General features: G+C 36.1%; 1 protein-coding gene across 1 annotated transcript in view; it reads left to right on the top strand.

Annotated features, from left to right (window-relative positions):
- DOCK4 (dedicator of cytokinesis 4) overlaps window positions 1–12852 on the top strand; it is a 243440-nt gene that overhangs the window by 170646 nt on the left and 59942 nt on the right. Inside the window, exons 24-26 of the mRNA XM_034063029.1 lie at window positions 2198–2325; window positions 4495–4629; window positions 7192–7290. Of these exons, the coding sequence (XP_033918920.1) occupies window positions 2198–2325; window positions 4495–4629; window positions 7192–7290 (362 nt within the window). The remainder of the gene's footprint in view (window positions 1–2197; window positions 2326–4494; window positions 4630–7191; window positions 7291–12852) is intronic.

Here is a 12852-nt window from a genome sequence, read left to right as displayed (position 1 = left end):
GAACTGTAGCTGCAAGAGAGATCTTGCTGTCCTCAGAGGGTCTATGGCCCAAAGGATAAGACTTAGACTACTAATGGTGTGAAAGAGCTACTAGATCTGCTCTGTGACAGATATGAAGTTAAGTAGTGCTTTGAGCATTTGCCTGGGAATGAAAGACCAGGTTCAGTGCTCTGTCAGCTTAGATTCAGCTTCCCATCATGTGCCTACCAGGAGAGTACCCTAACCACAGAGCCACAGGTTGGTTTACACAATGAACCCTTCATCTCTCCTCTTGAAGATGGGCTACCTGATAGTCAAGAATTTGATGTGTGTAAGGCATAATGGAAAGCAAGGAAAAGTCACCGTCCCCTGTAGTCTAGAAGCAAGGTCTTTTTTATAGGAATGGAGAGTCTTGCTTTTCACTTCAGCAGAAGCCATTAGCTCGTTTTTTTTTCTTTAATATATCAGTAATCAATAAGCTGATTTAGCAGTGAGGATCAGAAGCTGGTATTTCCCTAACCACAGGTCTGCACATTAGCCAACTTTCTGCCTACTTTCCCTTTGACCCTATAGATCTTGTTGGTGGCAGCTGTGTACTCTTGGCACCTCAGAGTACCTGAGGCAACACATTGCAGAGCTTCTGGTCTTTAGACAAAAGGAAAATGCCTTGTTGGTTTGGTTGAAATGCTTCTGCCCTGCTGCAGTGCTAGAGGCAGATAACAAGCTCTCAGGCCAGTCCTGATGAAAACCTACTGAGACACTTGCAGAAGTAAGTGGTTACTGGATAGAGGCTCTTTGTTTCCTGGTTTTGGGTTTCAGTGCCACTAGTTTTGGATTCCTTGATCACGTTTTGATTACTGCCATACAGTCTTTGTTTATATTCTTCTTCCATAGGAAGACATAGTGAGCACCTGAATAAATAATAAGCGTGAAACACCTGTTTAGAAAGAGCAGGTGAGCTTTTTTTAGAAGACAAGTATATATTTAAATAGTGCGTACAAATGAACTTCTCTGTATGATTTGTCTTGTTAAAGATAACTAGGCAGTAAAAACAAGGGAATAATGAGAAAACCAAGATTAGTGCTATATTTCAGTAAGTGAAAGAAGCTGTCATCAAATAAGATCTCAAAATAAATCTCTTTTTCTCCCTTGTGGAAAAATAGAGGAAATATTTTTTTTTGGGGGGGATGGAAGTGTTTATAGAAAGGCTAATCCACAAACAATGCCTGGTTGGAAAAATTATTTTAAAAGAGTACTTTCCCAGCTAGATAAGCTACATTTTCCATAAAGAATTACATTAATGAACAAAGGAACTGAGTAGATGAATATATTTAGATAATGTAGCGTATAATCATCATTAAAATGTTAATAGAGGAAATGATTCAAGTACATTTTTATGAGAACATAATTTCTCAATTATGGAAAAGATCTAAAAACAACAACAAAATGGAAACAGAGAACACCCATTCAATTTATCAAGTTGTAAATAGGTGTGTGTTGTCACAAATGTAAGTTTTAGGCTTTTCCTGTTTAATGTTGTCTTTAATTAAAAGAAAAAGAAGCAAGAAAAAGCAGCATGTTAATGAAGTTCTTGCATAATTTTGAGACAATTCAGGACTGAAAATAGCACCAAAGAGCTGTGTTTAGAAAATGAATTAGAGGAAAGGCAAATCAATTCATGTAGATACCAGTAGTCTAAATTGCTCATACTTAGTAGGAGTGAGCAATATGGTAAATTGAAAATCCTGAAAGAAATCTGAAAGTACTGCTTGTCTGAAAAGTGGAACTCATTAGAATAATTTTAAGATGAACCTTGTTGTGACCTTGGCTTGCAAAGGGATCCTGTTGCATGGCAGGGAACATTAGAACATAATTTCACATTATTTTGAATACAAGTATCCCTGTGCTAAGGTTTTTTTCATGACAGTTCAATAAATCCTTAGGATCTTCTGTTAGATATAGTATATCCCACACAGTGGTGTTTTTCTCCAATCATGATGTGACATACTGATTTTCAGCATATTGTTTATTCTTCAAGTCTTTGCTTTAGAATGATTATGCAGTTAAGGCTTCTGCTTATGAAAAAATGTTAGTTAAAGCAAGTAAAAGCTTCTGCTTATCAGAAATACTGATTTAGATTGAAAACACTTTTTTTCTGTATTAAAATTAAATGATTTTATGAGAAACTTGTACTCATAAACTTTTTCATTTTTTCCAGATTCTCGATACATTCTTCTTCCAGTAGTTTTGCATCATCTCCACATGCATTTACAAGAGCAGAAGGACCTTATAATGTGCGCACGTATCCTTAGCAACATATTTTGCCTCATCAAGAAGAACAGCTCAGTGAGTAAACACTATGTCACTTCCACAAAGTGTTGAACTTCTTTATGTGTCTCAATGACATTTAATGACATGAACTGGACTGTGATGAGGAGCATTTTGAAGAGTCCTCTGAGTAATGATTCTGCATAAACATGTCATTTTGATTTCTCATGAGCCTTTTCTTCCATGCAAGAATATTTTAATCGTAGTGCATAGTGTTCTGCCAAGCTTTGACTCTTTTTGAATGTTGTGTTGGATAGAAAATGTCCAGTTTCTCTTGGAGGCATTTTCAGTTGTGGGCTGATTAGTCATAGAGGACACAGGGATGATATAGGTAAGTAGATTGATCTCAGTATTGCAAGGGGAATTGCACTTGGTTTTTAGCTGATAAACTTTGTGGCCAGTTTCTGATGTTTGCATTTACAAATTGAACTTCGAAAGCTGCATATGAGAGCTAGCTTAAATAGGTGTATTGCAAATATGAAGATGATGATAAATTCTGACAGGCAAAGGGATATAAAACAATTAAAACTGAACATTGCCCATAGTTAGTGCAGTACATGCCTATCGAGGCCAGCATACATTACACTGTAACGCATTAGTGACAACTGTTTTATATGTTTCTTCATTTCATACCACGGTCAGCAATTAAAGTTGATCCATAAGTGATTTGATATGGAAGTGGCTTGCCCCTCTGGCACTGTAACAACTTTTTCATTGCAGCTGCTCCTAGATTAGTGTTAGAGCTTATCACAAGATAAAGTGCTAAATGACAAAGCATAGCTGTGGGTTTGGATTGGGAGAAAGGCTTACGTGTCTGGTCTTAATGTCAGGAGATCTTTCATTTGGAGTCACCAACTCAGATGTGTGCACAATGAGTGGATGTCTACATAAAATTCTCTTTAATGTTCATGATATGCAGCTACTGTTTTTAGTAATCTTGCAGACATTGAGAGTATTAACAATTTGGTGACTTTGATATGATTTTTGTGGATCAGTTCCATCTATTCATTGCTTCATATCAAAGTAATTAAGGTAATTTAAAGATTGAGAGAACAAGTGAATTGGCAGTCAGGCAGCTTTGAAAATTAAGGTCATCAGCCATTATAATAGTTTGTGCATGAGCCGTCATGTTTCAGTTCCTAAATACATTGTATACTGTCTGCCTTCCTAAGTAGCAAAGTTAACAGTTGCTTGGTACTGGATGGAGTAATAGAGAATACAGCCCTGACACCAGACTCCTTGAGTCCAAACAGGAATCTGGAGTTTTGTTACAAACAATATGCTTTGGGTGTGTAGGAAGCAAAATAAATAAATAGATCACTCCTATACCTCAATGTCAGCAAAGTTGAATGATCTGTCAGCTGAGTTTTAGTTTGGCTGTGTGCATTTGATTATCAAGTGTTTCTCTCTGCAAAGAAATGTCATCTTAAATCATGGATAAAATCGCTCAGATTAAGGTGGTGTTGTCTTGCTGCAGTGGACACAGAAAACATTGCTGAAGCAGAGAGTATTTCCATCTGAATTAAAAAGGAAAAGTAACTAAGCTTGACTTCATCAAGTGCTTTCATGTGTGTAATTAAGGTATTCATGGTCTCTTTTAGTGGTGAACACTTTGGTTCCTTTGTATTGATGAGGAGTACAAGCAGTTGTAGGCTTATATAAATGACTAATTTGTTTGTGCTACTCAGCTGATGGGAAGCAATGTAGCTGGTCTTTACTGCGGAAACAGGTCTTGAAGGTTGATCACCATCTGCTTGTTTCTGGTGATAGTTTTGAAGTGTGAAAACAGAATTCTACTTTTTTTAGTTTAAGCATCTCTTGGCAATTTCCCCAGAAAATGTATGGGTGTTACCTATAAAAATCTCACCCCAACATTTCTCCTATATTATTTCCTGCTTTCTTCTAAACATTATTTGAAAAAAGTACTATGCTAATTTGATGAAAGCTTACATAGTCAAAGTTCATCCCATAACTGTCCTCTGTACTTCAGTTCAATATAATTAATTGAAAACTGTTAGAGAAAAAAACAATAGAATTAAACAGTATTTTAATTAGAAAATAGTCCTTGTTTTTTGAATGTAACTTCTGTAGTAAAACTATAATTTGTTTCTAAAATTACATCAAAGGAAAAATTACTGTGGTCATCTTTCTATTCTAAAATCTTAAATGTTTTATTTAATATTTAAGGAAAAATCTGTGCTGGAAGAAATTGATGTGATAGTAAACAGCCTGCTAGATATTCTGTTAAGGACCATACTAGAGATCACCAGCCGACCACAACCATCAGGCTCTGCTATGCGCCTCCAGTTTCAAGATGTGACTGTAAGTTTCTTATCATGAAATATCTCACAGTTGTCACTGCTGGGACTACTAGATTCATAACAATGAATGTTAAGATTTTGTTTAGAAAACAGAAAATGAGAACAAAGAAAACCTTTTTTGCACTTTATTTTCAGGGGATTCAATAATATTTTTTAAATTAAATTTACTTCTAAACTGTGACTATAAAAAAAAACAAATGACAACATTTTTTTTTGAGACTGTTTCAGGTCAGGAATTATTTCATTATGTTTCTTTTGCTGGCAAAATTAACAGTTTTCTGAAACTGCTAAAGTTTGAATTCCTGAAAACACAAGAGTATCAGTCAATAATATTTTACTTCTAAAATTGCATACATTTTTACATGATGAAATGGCTCTAAAATGCCTGCAGCATCTGTGATGCTAACTTGGACAAATACAAATTTATTAATTGAAAGGCATTTTGTTGTTCTCAGGGCTGAGCATTTGAGCTTCGTTTCTATCACATGAAGTAGAGCATGGAGGATGCCTTTAGAAGATTAACAAATGATATTTGGTCAACCTGCTATAACATCTCATGGGAGTTAGAAGGTTGAGATGCAGGCATTTACAGAAAGCCTATGATGCACATTGATCAAACAATATGAGGTTTTATTTTGCTTTGTTTTCAGAAAGGTTCAAAGTTTGCTTTTGAAGGGCAAATTGGTTCTAATATGGCATAGGCTATGACCCCAGTATAAGCTGAGGGGGTAAGATTTTCTGCACCGTGCTGTGTGATTTACATCTCATTGTCTGCTTAATTTTTTACACTGTAACAATTTTAGTTAATGAACATATGGTTGCTTTTCAAATGAGAATTTCCTGAGATCAAACATTTCATAAGCATTTAATAGCTGTGGAAGAAATGTGGGGTTGGTTTTTGTTTGTTTTACTTCATCCCACAGAGAACAAACCATATGAAGTGTTTTATGGAGCTGACCAAGCTCTGTAGTAAGGTAATACCATGCTTTAATCACTGTGATTCAGGAGGGCTATACATCTAAGAATTGGGTGTTTTTTTCTTTAAATTACAAATTACAGTTGTATGCTTTGTGGCATCTCAGGCCATCACAAGAAAATCTAAACTGAAGTAAGTTTTGCAGCATTAGATTGTAAGTGTAGCAAAGCTCTGAGCTTACTGGTTTCTTCTAAGATATCCACTTGCTTGCAGATTACGTTTTCATAAAACACCATGACAGCCTAATTTGTTCACACCACCAAAAAATTAGTCTCTGGAAGTACTTTCAAGTTGCAAAATTTCCTTTTTATGCATCAGAAAAGCCATGTTATTGTCACCACAGGCTCTCAAAGAATACTTAATGTGGAAGTGACTCAGAGCACAGCATAAGGCAATTATATACATTTATGTAGAAACATCATGCAGTATGAGCTTATGGCAACACACGGAGCCAGATTCTTGGAACTATTTGTAGAGCAAGAATGATAAAGTACTCAATATGAGTACAGCAGTAGAGTCTGTTCCAGTTTGTTACCATTATTTCAAGCTGCATGTATCACAAATTACTCTTTGTGAGATGTATCATGGCAGAATACTGGATAAAATTCCATCATACTTTTCCATCAGACATAGTCTTCCTCATCAAAGTAGCTCCAAACTCATTTCACTGTGATCTGAAGCCCACATGTTGCTGTTTTTCTGCACAATGCAGCAGCATAAGCAAGCAGCATAAAATCAGGCAGCATTAGGCCATACGCAGTCATGAGTGCACCATTTCTTTCATCTCAAGTAGTTTTGGTACCTTGGTACCATTTCACTCTGCAGTGAGGAATCTTGTTAGATGATAACCTGCAAAATGGATGTGATGCTTTAAACTGAGTGCAAGGAAGACCTGGCTTTTGGGTGTCAGTGTTACAGATGTTGCACTAAAAGCCAGTGAATTTAATGCAATGGTGAAAGCAATGTCAGAGATTTAACCTTTGGATTTCCTTAAGAAAAATGCATTTGCATGTAAAGAGCTATCAGAAAACAGTCAAATTAAAATTAATCTGTATTGATTTCAGATCTCGGAAGTTCAATATCTCAGAGCATCAATGAATTGCAATTGAATTAATGAGTTTTCTTTTTGACAAATATTGGGGTTTGTGATGAAAAAATGCTTTGAAATGTTCACAGCTGACTCCATTATTTTTTTCCCTAAAGGAAAACAAGAGCATTCTTCCCAAAACTGTTGCAAAATTATTTTGTTTATATTTGTTTTAAAACTGGATTGACTAAGAGTTTGTGATTTTAGCAATCTAAATAATCTGTTAAAAAACAGATAAAAGGGAAACAAATCACAAATCAAAATTTTACTGGAACTCTTTCAAATATTTTGTTAAGCAAGTAAACTGCATTTGGTGAAAAATCATTCTTTATATGGGAAGGAAGTTTATAATTAAATTCATGTAGTTTCACAAAATGTGGAGCCTAACTGTAGATAATTTCCTTGCATTCGTTAATTATTTTTAAGGGCTTATAATATGACAGTTTAAGCTCAGGCACAGAAATCATCGTAATATTTCTATTTTTGCCTTATCTGAATAGGGGGAATTTGTCTCCTGTTTGCTGTCACTCTTGCGACAGATGACTGATAGACATTACCAACAGCTTCTCGATAGCTTCAGCACAAAGGAAGATCTGAGGGTAAGTAACAGAATTGTTTTTCACCTCTTCAGGTCTCTTTTTATTTCCTTTAATTTATCTACCTTTAAGAGATACTCCAGTGCTTTGATGAAACACTTCAGTATTTAAATGCAATGTTTTTCAGATTAGCTAACTTCTTCATGGGCTTTCTTGTATACTCAGGTACAGTGGTGTGAGGATTCTGTTGCTTCTGCAATAACAGGAGATAAGAACAGGGATGGAGGGGGGACTATATAATTTCTTTAAAGCTATAAACTCAACCTCCAAGCCTGTTTTAAGGATGGTATCAATCTAAGGTTACACAGTTCTGCTTGATTCTTCTTGTCAGGCAATTGGGCTTTTTGTCTGGTTTATTATACTTGTTTGTTTAGTAATTCATCGAAATATATATGGCAATGGCAAACATGCAGCTTGAGAAATGCATATTTAGCTAACTCTCAATTTTTCTTAGCTGTGCAGTGAGTGTGTTGGAAGGAGGACCTGTCAGACTTGTAATGCCTGTCTGGCCTGTTGGATCAGAAAAAAGAGCAGCTGCAGAGCATATCAGGGCAGCTTTGACCAATTTCATTGATGCAGTTACCTGATTCATGGTGATACGGCATTTTTAATTCTGTTTGGGAGGAGGGAGGTGGATTTTTTTAAATAAGTTAATATTTCCTGCATAAGTATATCAACAAGACTTCCACTCTGCTAGACCCTGAAAAACTTACCTGGAACCAGATTTGATCCATACAAGAAATCTTGAGAAATCACTTATGCCCATATTCAGCCAGTGAACCTAGATGGGAGAGTAATTAGTCGTGCTAGTATCACACTAGCTTCCTAGTGTGATAGTATAGTTTTAGATGTTACTCTTAAATTACCATTTGATAAACTGAAATACTGCCCTGAAAAAGGGATTCTAATCGTGGTGCAATTTCAGATTTCCTTAAAATTCCTGATAGCTATTTAAAGCTCTTATGAAGAGAGCTTACCATTTGTGAGTGCCTTTTCTTTGTAGTGAGATGGTTATATTGAACTTGAAGGACAGGAAATGGTGCTAAGAAGTTGTCATGATTTAAGAGTGCTACATCAAGTTACATAGGGTGGATGACTTTTATACTAGTATTACAGCATCTGTTTTCACGTAACATAGTTGCTGTCCTTAGGCATTTTTTAGTATATGTTGTGGAGCCTAGGCATTTTTTTCTGAAAACATTTTTCCTTTGGTTTGAGGTCTGAGAAACTCTATATTCCTAGATTCCTAGATTTTTATGTTTCCCAGAGGTTTCAAGCTTGGTTTCCATTTGAGGTATCTATGAAATACAGTGTTGAATTTGTTTCAACTTTCTTGATTCTAGAACATGAAAACTCTGTAGAATTAGTGCTTGAATGGTGCTTGATTTGACACATTTATATTCCCCCCCACGCACATATCTTACTATTATACAGAGACATATGGAAAGCAGCTGTAGCCAGTGTCACCAGCTGTCAAAACAGAGGTCTTAAGAACTCAAGTCCAGAATTTGTTTTCATTCAGATCTCCTCAAATCAGCATCATCTCCACCAGTGATTCAGTGGCAGGAGGTCAATCATCATTAATGCAGCATTGCTTCTCTTCTGAGTCTTAAATAATATATTGGAAATATCAAATATCATGCAAATGTGTGTAACTGAGAGCAAGAGGAAAGGATAAGAGCTAGTGTGTGAGGCTGACACTGCTGTTAATCATGAGATGATTGTGTATAACTTAGGCTATCTGAATTATCTCACAATTTACCTCTATTTTTCTGATTGTTTGCTAAGTGTGCCGCTTTGTTGGTATTTTATACTGCTTTAAGATATGCTTCTTAGGAAGCGACATCAGTATGACTAAATGAAGATTCAGGAGATCAAAAGCACCTGTGATAAAACTTTTTTTCATCTCAGAGGCTTTTAGAGGCTGAGCTAGTAGCCATAGTTGATCTTGTGGCTAGTATGTACCTTTTGGATTCAGGTTTCAGTGGTAACTACCATCATCTTGCTGTATTTTTGAATCCTCTTTTTGCCCCCAGGTCAGTGATGTCAAAGTGGACTGGGTCTTCCCTAAGCTACATACAAGTTACAAATCTGATACAGTCTTTGCAAGGGACTTACCAGTGTGTAATCCAGGCTTCTGAATTGCTGTCTGCTGTGCTTTTTGCTTTGACTACCTCTGTTTATGATTAACCATCTGTATGAACAATTAGACACAAGACAAAAAGGTCTTCTTAATTTCTTCCAGGCTCATTCTCAAGGTTATTATCAAGTGCATGCATCAATGCATGTTTGCACAGCATTTCTGACCCCTCTCCAAACCGCTTCTCCAAACAAAAATTCCCTCATGCAAGCACTTCTAAAAAGGGAATGGAGGCTGCCATTCGTTCTATCCAAATATATTTGAAGTTCTTAATTAAAAAAAAAAAGTCTGTATCAGAATTATTAAAGGCTGTTTCCAGCTTGTTAATCACAGTATAACGAAATGGAGACTTTGAAGGAATGACATGTACACATTTTCATACAACATGCATCTGACTGATGCTTTAAACAAGTGGCTGTTTATGGAAATATTTTCTTTATTTTGTAAATATGTTTAGTTTAAGTAATTGACGCGGTGACTGTTTTCATTTTAGTCACTTCTTTAAGAGAGTCAGTTTTTTTCCACACAAAGCCGAAGACAGAAGAAGCATTTTATGTTTGAAAACATGCAAGTGAAGAAATGACAGAAAATTCATGGCTGAGTGGTAGCAGCAGAGACAATAAATACTTTACTCACTTTTTGAAACATTGAATTTAATGAGGCAGTAATTTTAAATGCCTCCTTTTATCTTTCAATATTATTTTAAAGATGTCTCCTTTTGCTTACCATAAAATACCATCATCTTCTAGTAAATGTATTTTGCAGCAATCTATAGAACAGAGGTGCATTTGTAGGTAGATATTTGCTACCACAAAAAAGCTTTGATATAATTTATGACAAAAGGTAATGGTGGAAGTTATAAATAGGAGAAGTGGTAACATGACTGAGAAAAACAGTATATGTTAGCACAGTGCAGCTTTGAGCACAGCAAGGTGATTTTTGTTGATATATGTCTGGTTTTTTAAGTAATAGCTTAAAAGAAAACATAAAGATAGGTACCTGCCAGAAGGCCTAGTTTTTATCCATTGGCAGGATAGCCTACATAATGTGGAGAAATAGATATACAGGAGAGATCTGATGAAGAAAAAGTTAATAACTCATAGGTCTAAATTTAAACTTTGCTAGGTTTCTGATCCCTCTCATCCAGCCAAAGGAGCCTGGCAGGTGCCAAACTCTATCACCAAGTGCTATTTATTCCACTGTTCTTTAATGACCCCTTGGACACAGGCTTTGCAAGGTCTGTAAGGCATGGGGAATGTCTCTGGTGGAGCAGCTCAATTCTGGCCACCACCCTTCCCCTGCTATGCAGGGTCATCTGCTCATGCAGGGGACTTCAGAAAAGATGAATGCTGGGGCAGAGGTGTATCTCTGGAACAAGTATTTGAGTGGCTTCTTATGTAGATTGACAAAGCTCTGAAGGAAAGAACATCTGGAAAAGAAGCTGGCTACAGGATGGATGAGTTGTCTGGGCAAAGACAGCCCAATGGCAAACCATCTTCTTATGGGCACCTTGGTACTCTGCAAAAAAGCTCTAGGATGCTCTAGAAAGACTTGATACCACTACTTACTAAGTCTGCAGTACGAACCAAAGCAATGGATGATCAAGCAATGAGCTTCAAAGTAAACTATTGACCCAAACTAAAATGATGCACACACTCTTAAGAGATCCAGTGAAAAGTCTGACTGCTTTACAGAGGATTTTACATGCATACAGGAAAACGTGAAGGAAATTGCAAGGCAATTTTTGGTTAAATGAAGTCTTTCAGAAGATCAAGTTTCTCTCTTAATCACAATTTGATAATTTCATCAAGCAAATACTAATGCCAAAAGAAACCAAACTGTGATACTGTGATATTAAGTGGTGTAAGATAATACTAGAGTCTACTTACACTAGGTAGGAATATTTAAAAGATGATATTTAGACTACGTAAAAGGACAAAATTACTCCCTTGCTGTCTCCTAAGATAGAAGGCATATGAGACATTAATTATATCTGTACTCAACCAACCAAATGTTAGTTCACATATAGTGCGGGCAAAAATGTTTTTTAAATGTTAAAATCTGTTACTAAATCATTCTGATGTATTCAGCAGAGCAGATACAACTATGAAAGACAATAGATTAGTGCAAAAGAAACGGTTCAAAACACAGTTATAAAATTGATCTTCCATGAATGGTACTTCATGGTAGTGTCTTGTGATATTTGGATCATGAAACAAAAATGAGTGATTGCATCATACAAAATGCCAGGCACTATAATGATAACCAACACATTTTATGGAATGTTACTTGGAGGTGGTCTCTTGAGAGTGAACACTGATGCTGAATGTCAGTGAGCAGTACTGACACATGAAGGATGCCATTACATTAATGTCAAAGTATCAGAGTAGTCAACTGGCATTATACCCTTTGATTATTTTAATGCTTCTAATGGAATCCTAGGGAAATGTATCATCAAATATAGAGAAACTAAATAATGAAAAATAAAAATTAGCTACAGATTAATTCTGTTAATAGAAGCTTAACAGTTGTATCTTGAAAATCTTGCAATTGACTAGTTTTTTACTAGTTAACTGTTTCAGTTATATTTCAGCTTTGAATTACACTGCATTTTGTTCAGTTTTAATATGTACTGTATCAGAGATCTGCAGTCTTACTTGGGCTTTCAAATTCACATTTTATATCTAATATTGCTTGTTACTAAACTGACGTAATTTTCTATTTTATTTTTCTGTTAAAATTAGAAATAATTAGTCTGGTGTTAATGATTCAAAATGATTCAGTGCCTACATTTGCTTTGGTTTGAAGTTTGCCTGGTACTCTGGTTTTAGCCAAGATACCTAAAGTTAGTATGTATGATTTTTCTCTCTGACATTGTTTTCTTACTGACTTTTGAAGCAGCTGAATGCTTCAGATTTCAGCAGGCTGGATGCCTGAATTTCAGCAGGCTTTGACAGTTGCCTATGGGTCTCAAAGGAATTAAGTTTAAACTTCATGCAGCCCTTGGCTTTTAAGTCCTCAGATCATTGCTTGGGTTCCCAACAGCAGCCATTTGGGCTTTTCAGTTCAGCAGCCAGTCAGTTCCCTAACAGCATCAATATGTATTGGGTCTGGAAAAACAGGCAGGATAAAAATGGCATAAGGGAGAATTTGTGACATTATTGTGAGGCGACCTGCAACAGCATTCAGGGCATTGCCATATTGCTGGGAGTATGGCACAGAGCTGCAGGGTTTACAGCACAGGGAAGAGAGATACCCCTAAAGGAAAGAAGAGAAGGCAGAAATGTTAAAATTTAAGTACAATGTGTAAAGCTATACGAAAGCAGTCCGGCATAAATGTGTTGCTTGTAGAGCTACTTGTTTGATCTGTAAAGCTGGTCATCTGCATTCAAACACTGTGTTATCTGCAATGAGTATCGTGTATA

Source organism: Melopsittacus undulatus, chromosome 5 (genome assembly GCF_012275295.1).
Source record: "Melopsittacus undulatus isolate bMelUnd1 chromosome 5, bMelUnd1.mat.Z, whole genome shotgun sequence".
NCBI lineage: Eukaryota > Metazoa > Chordata > Aves > Psittaciformes > Psittaculidae > Melopsittacus > Melopsittacus undulatus.
Note: the sequence above shows the minus strand (reverse complement) of the source record. Positions and strands in the feature narration are given on the sequence as shown.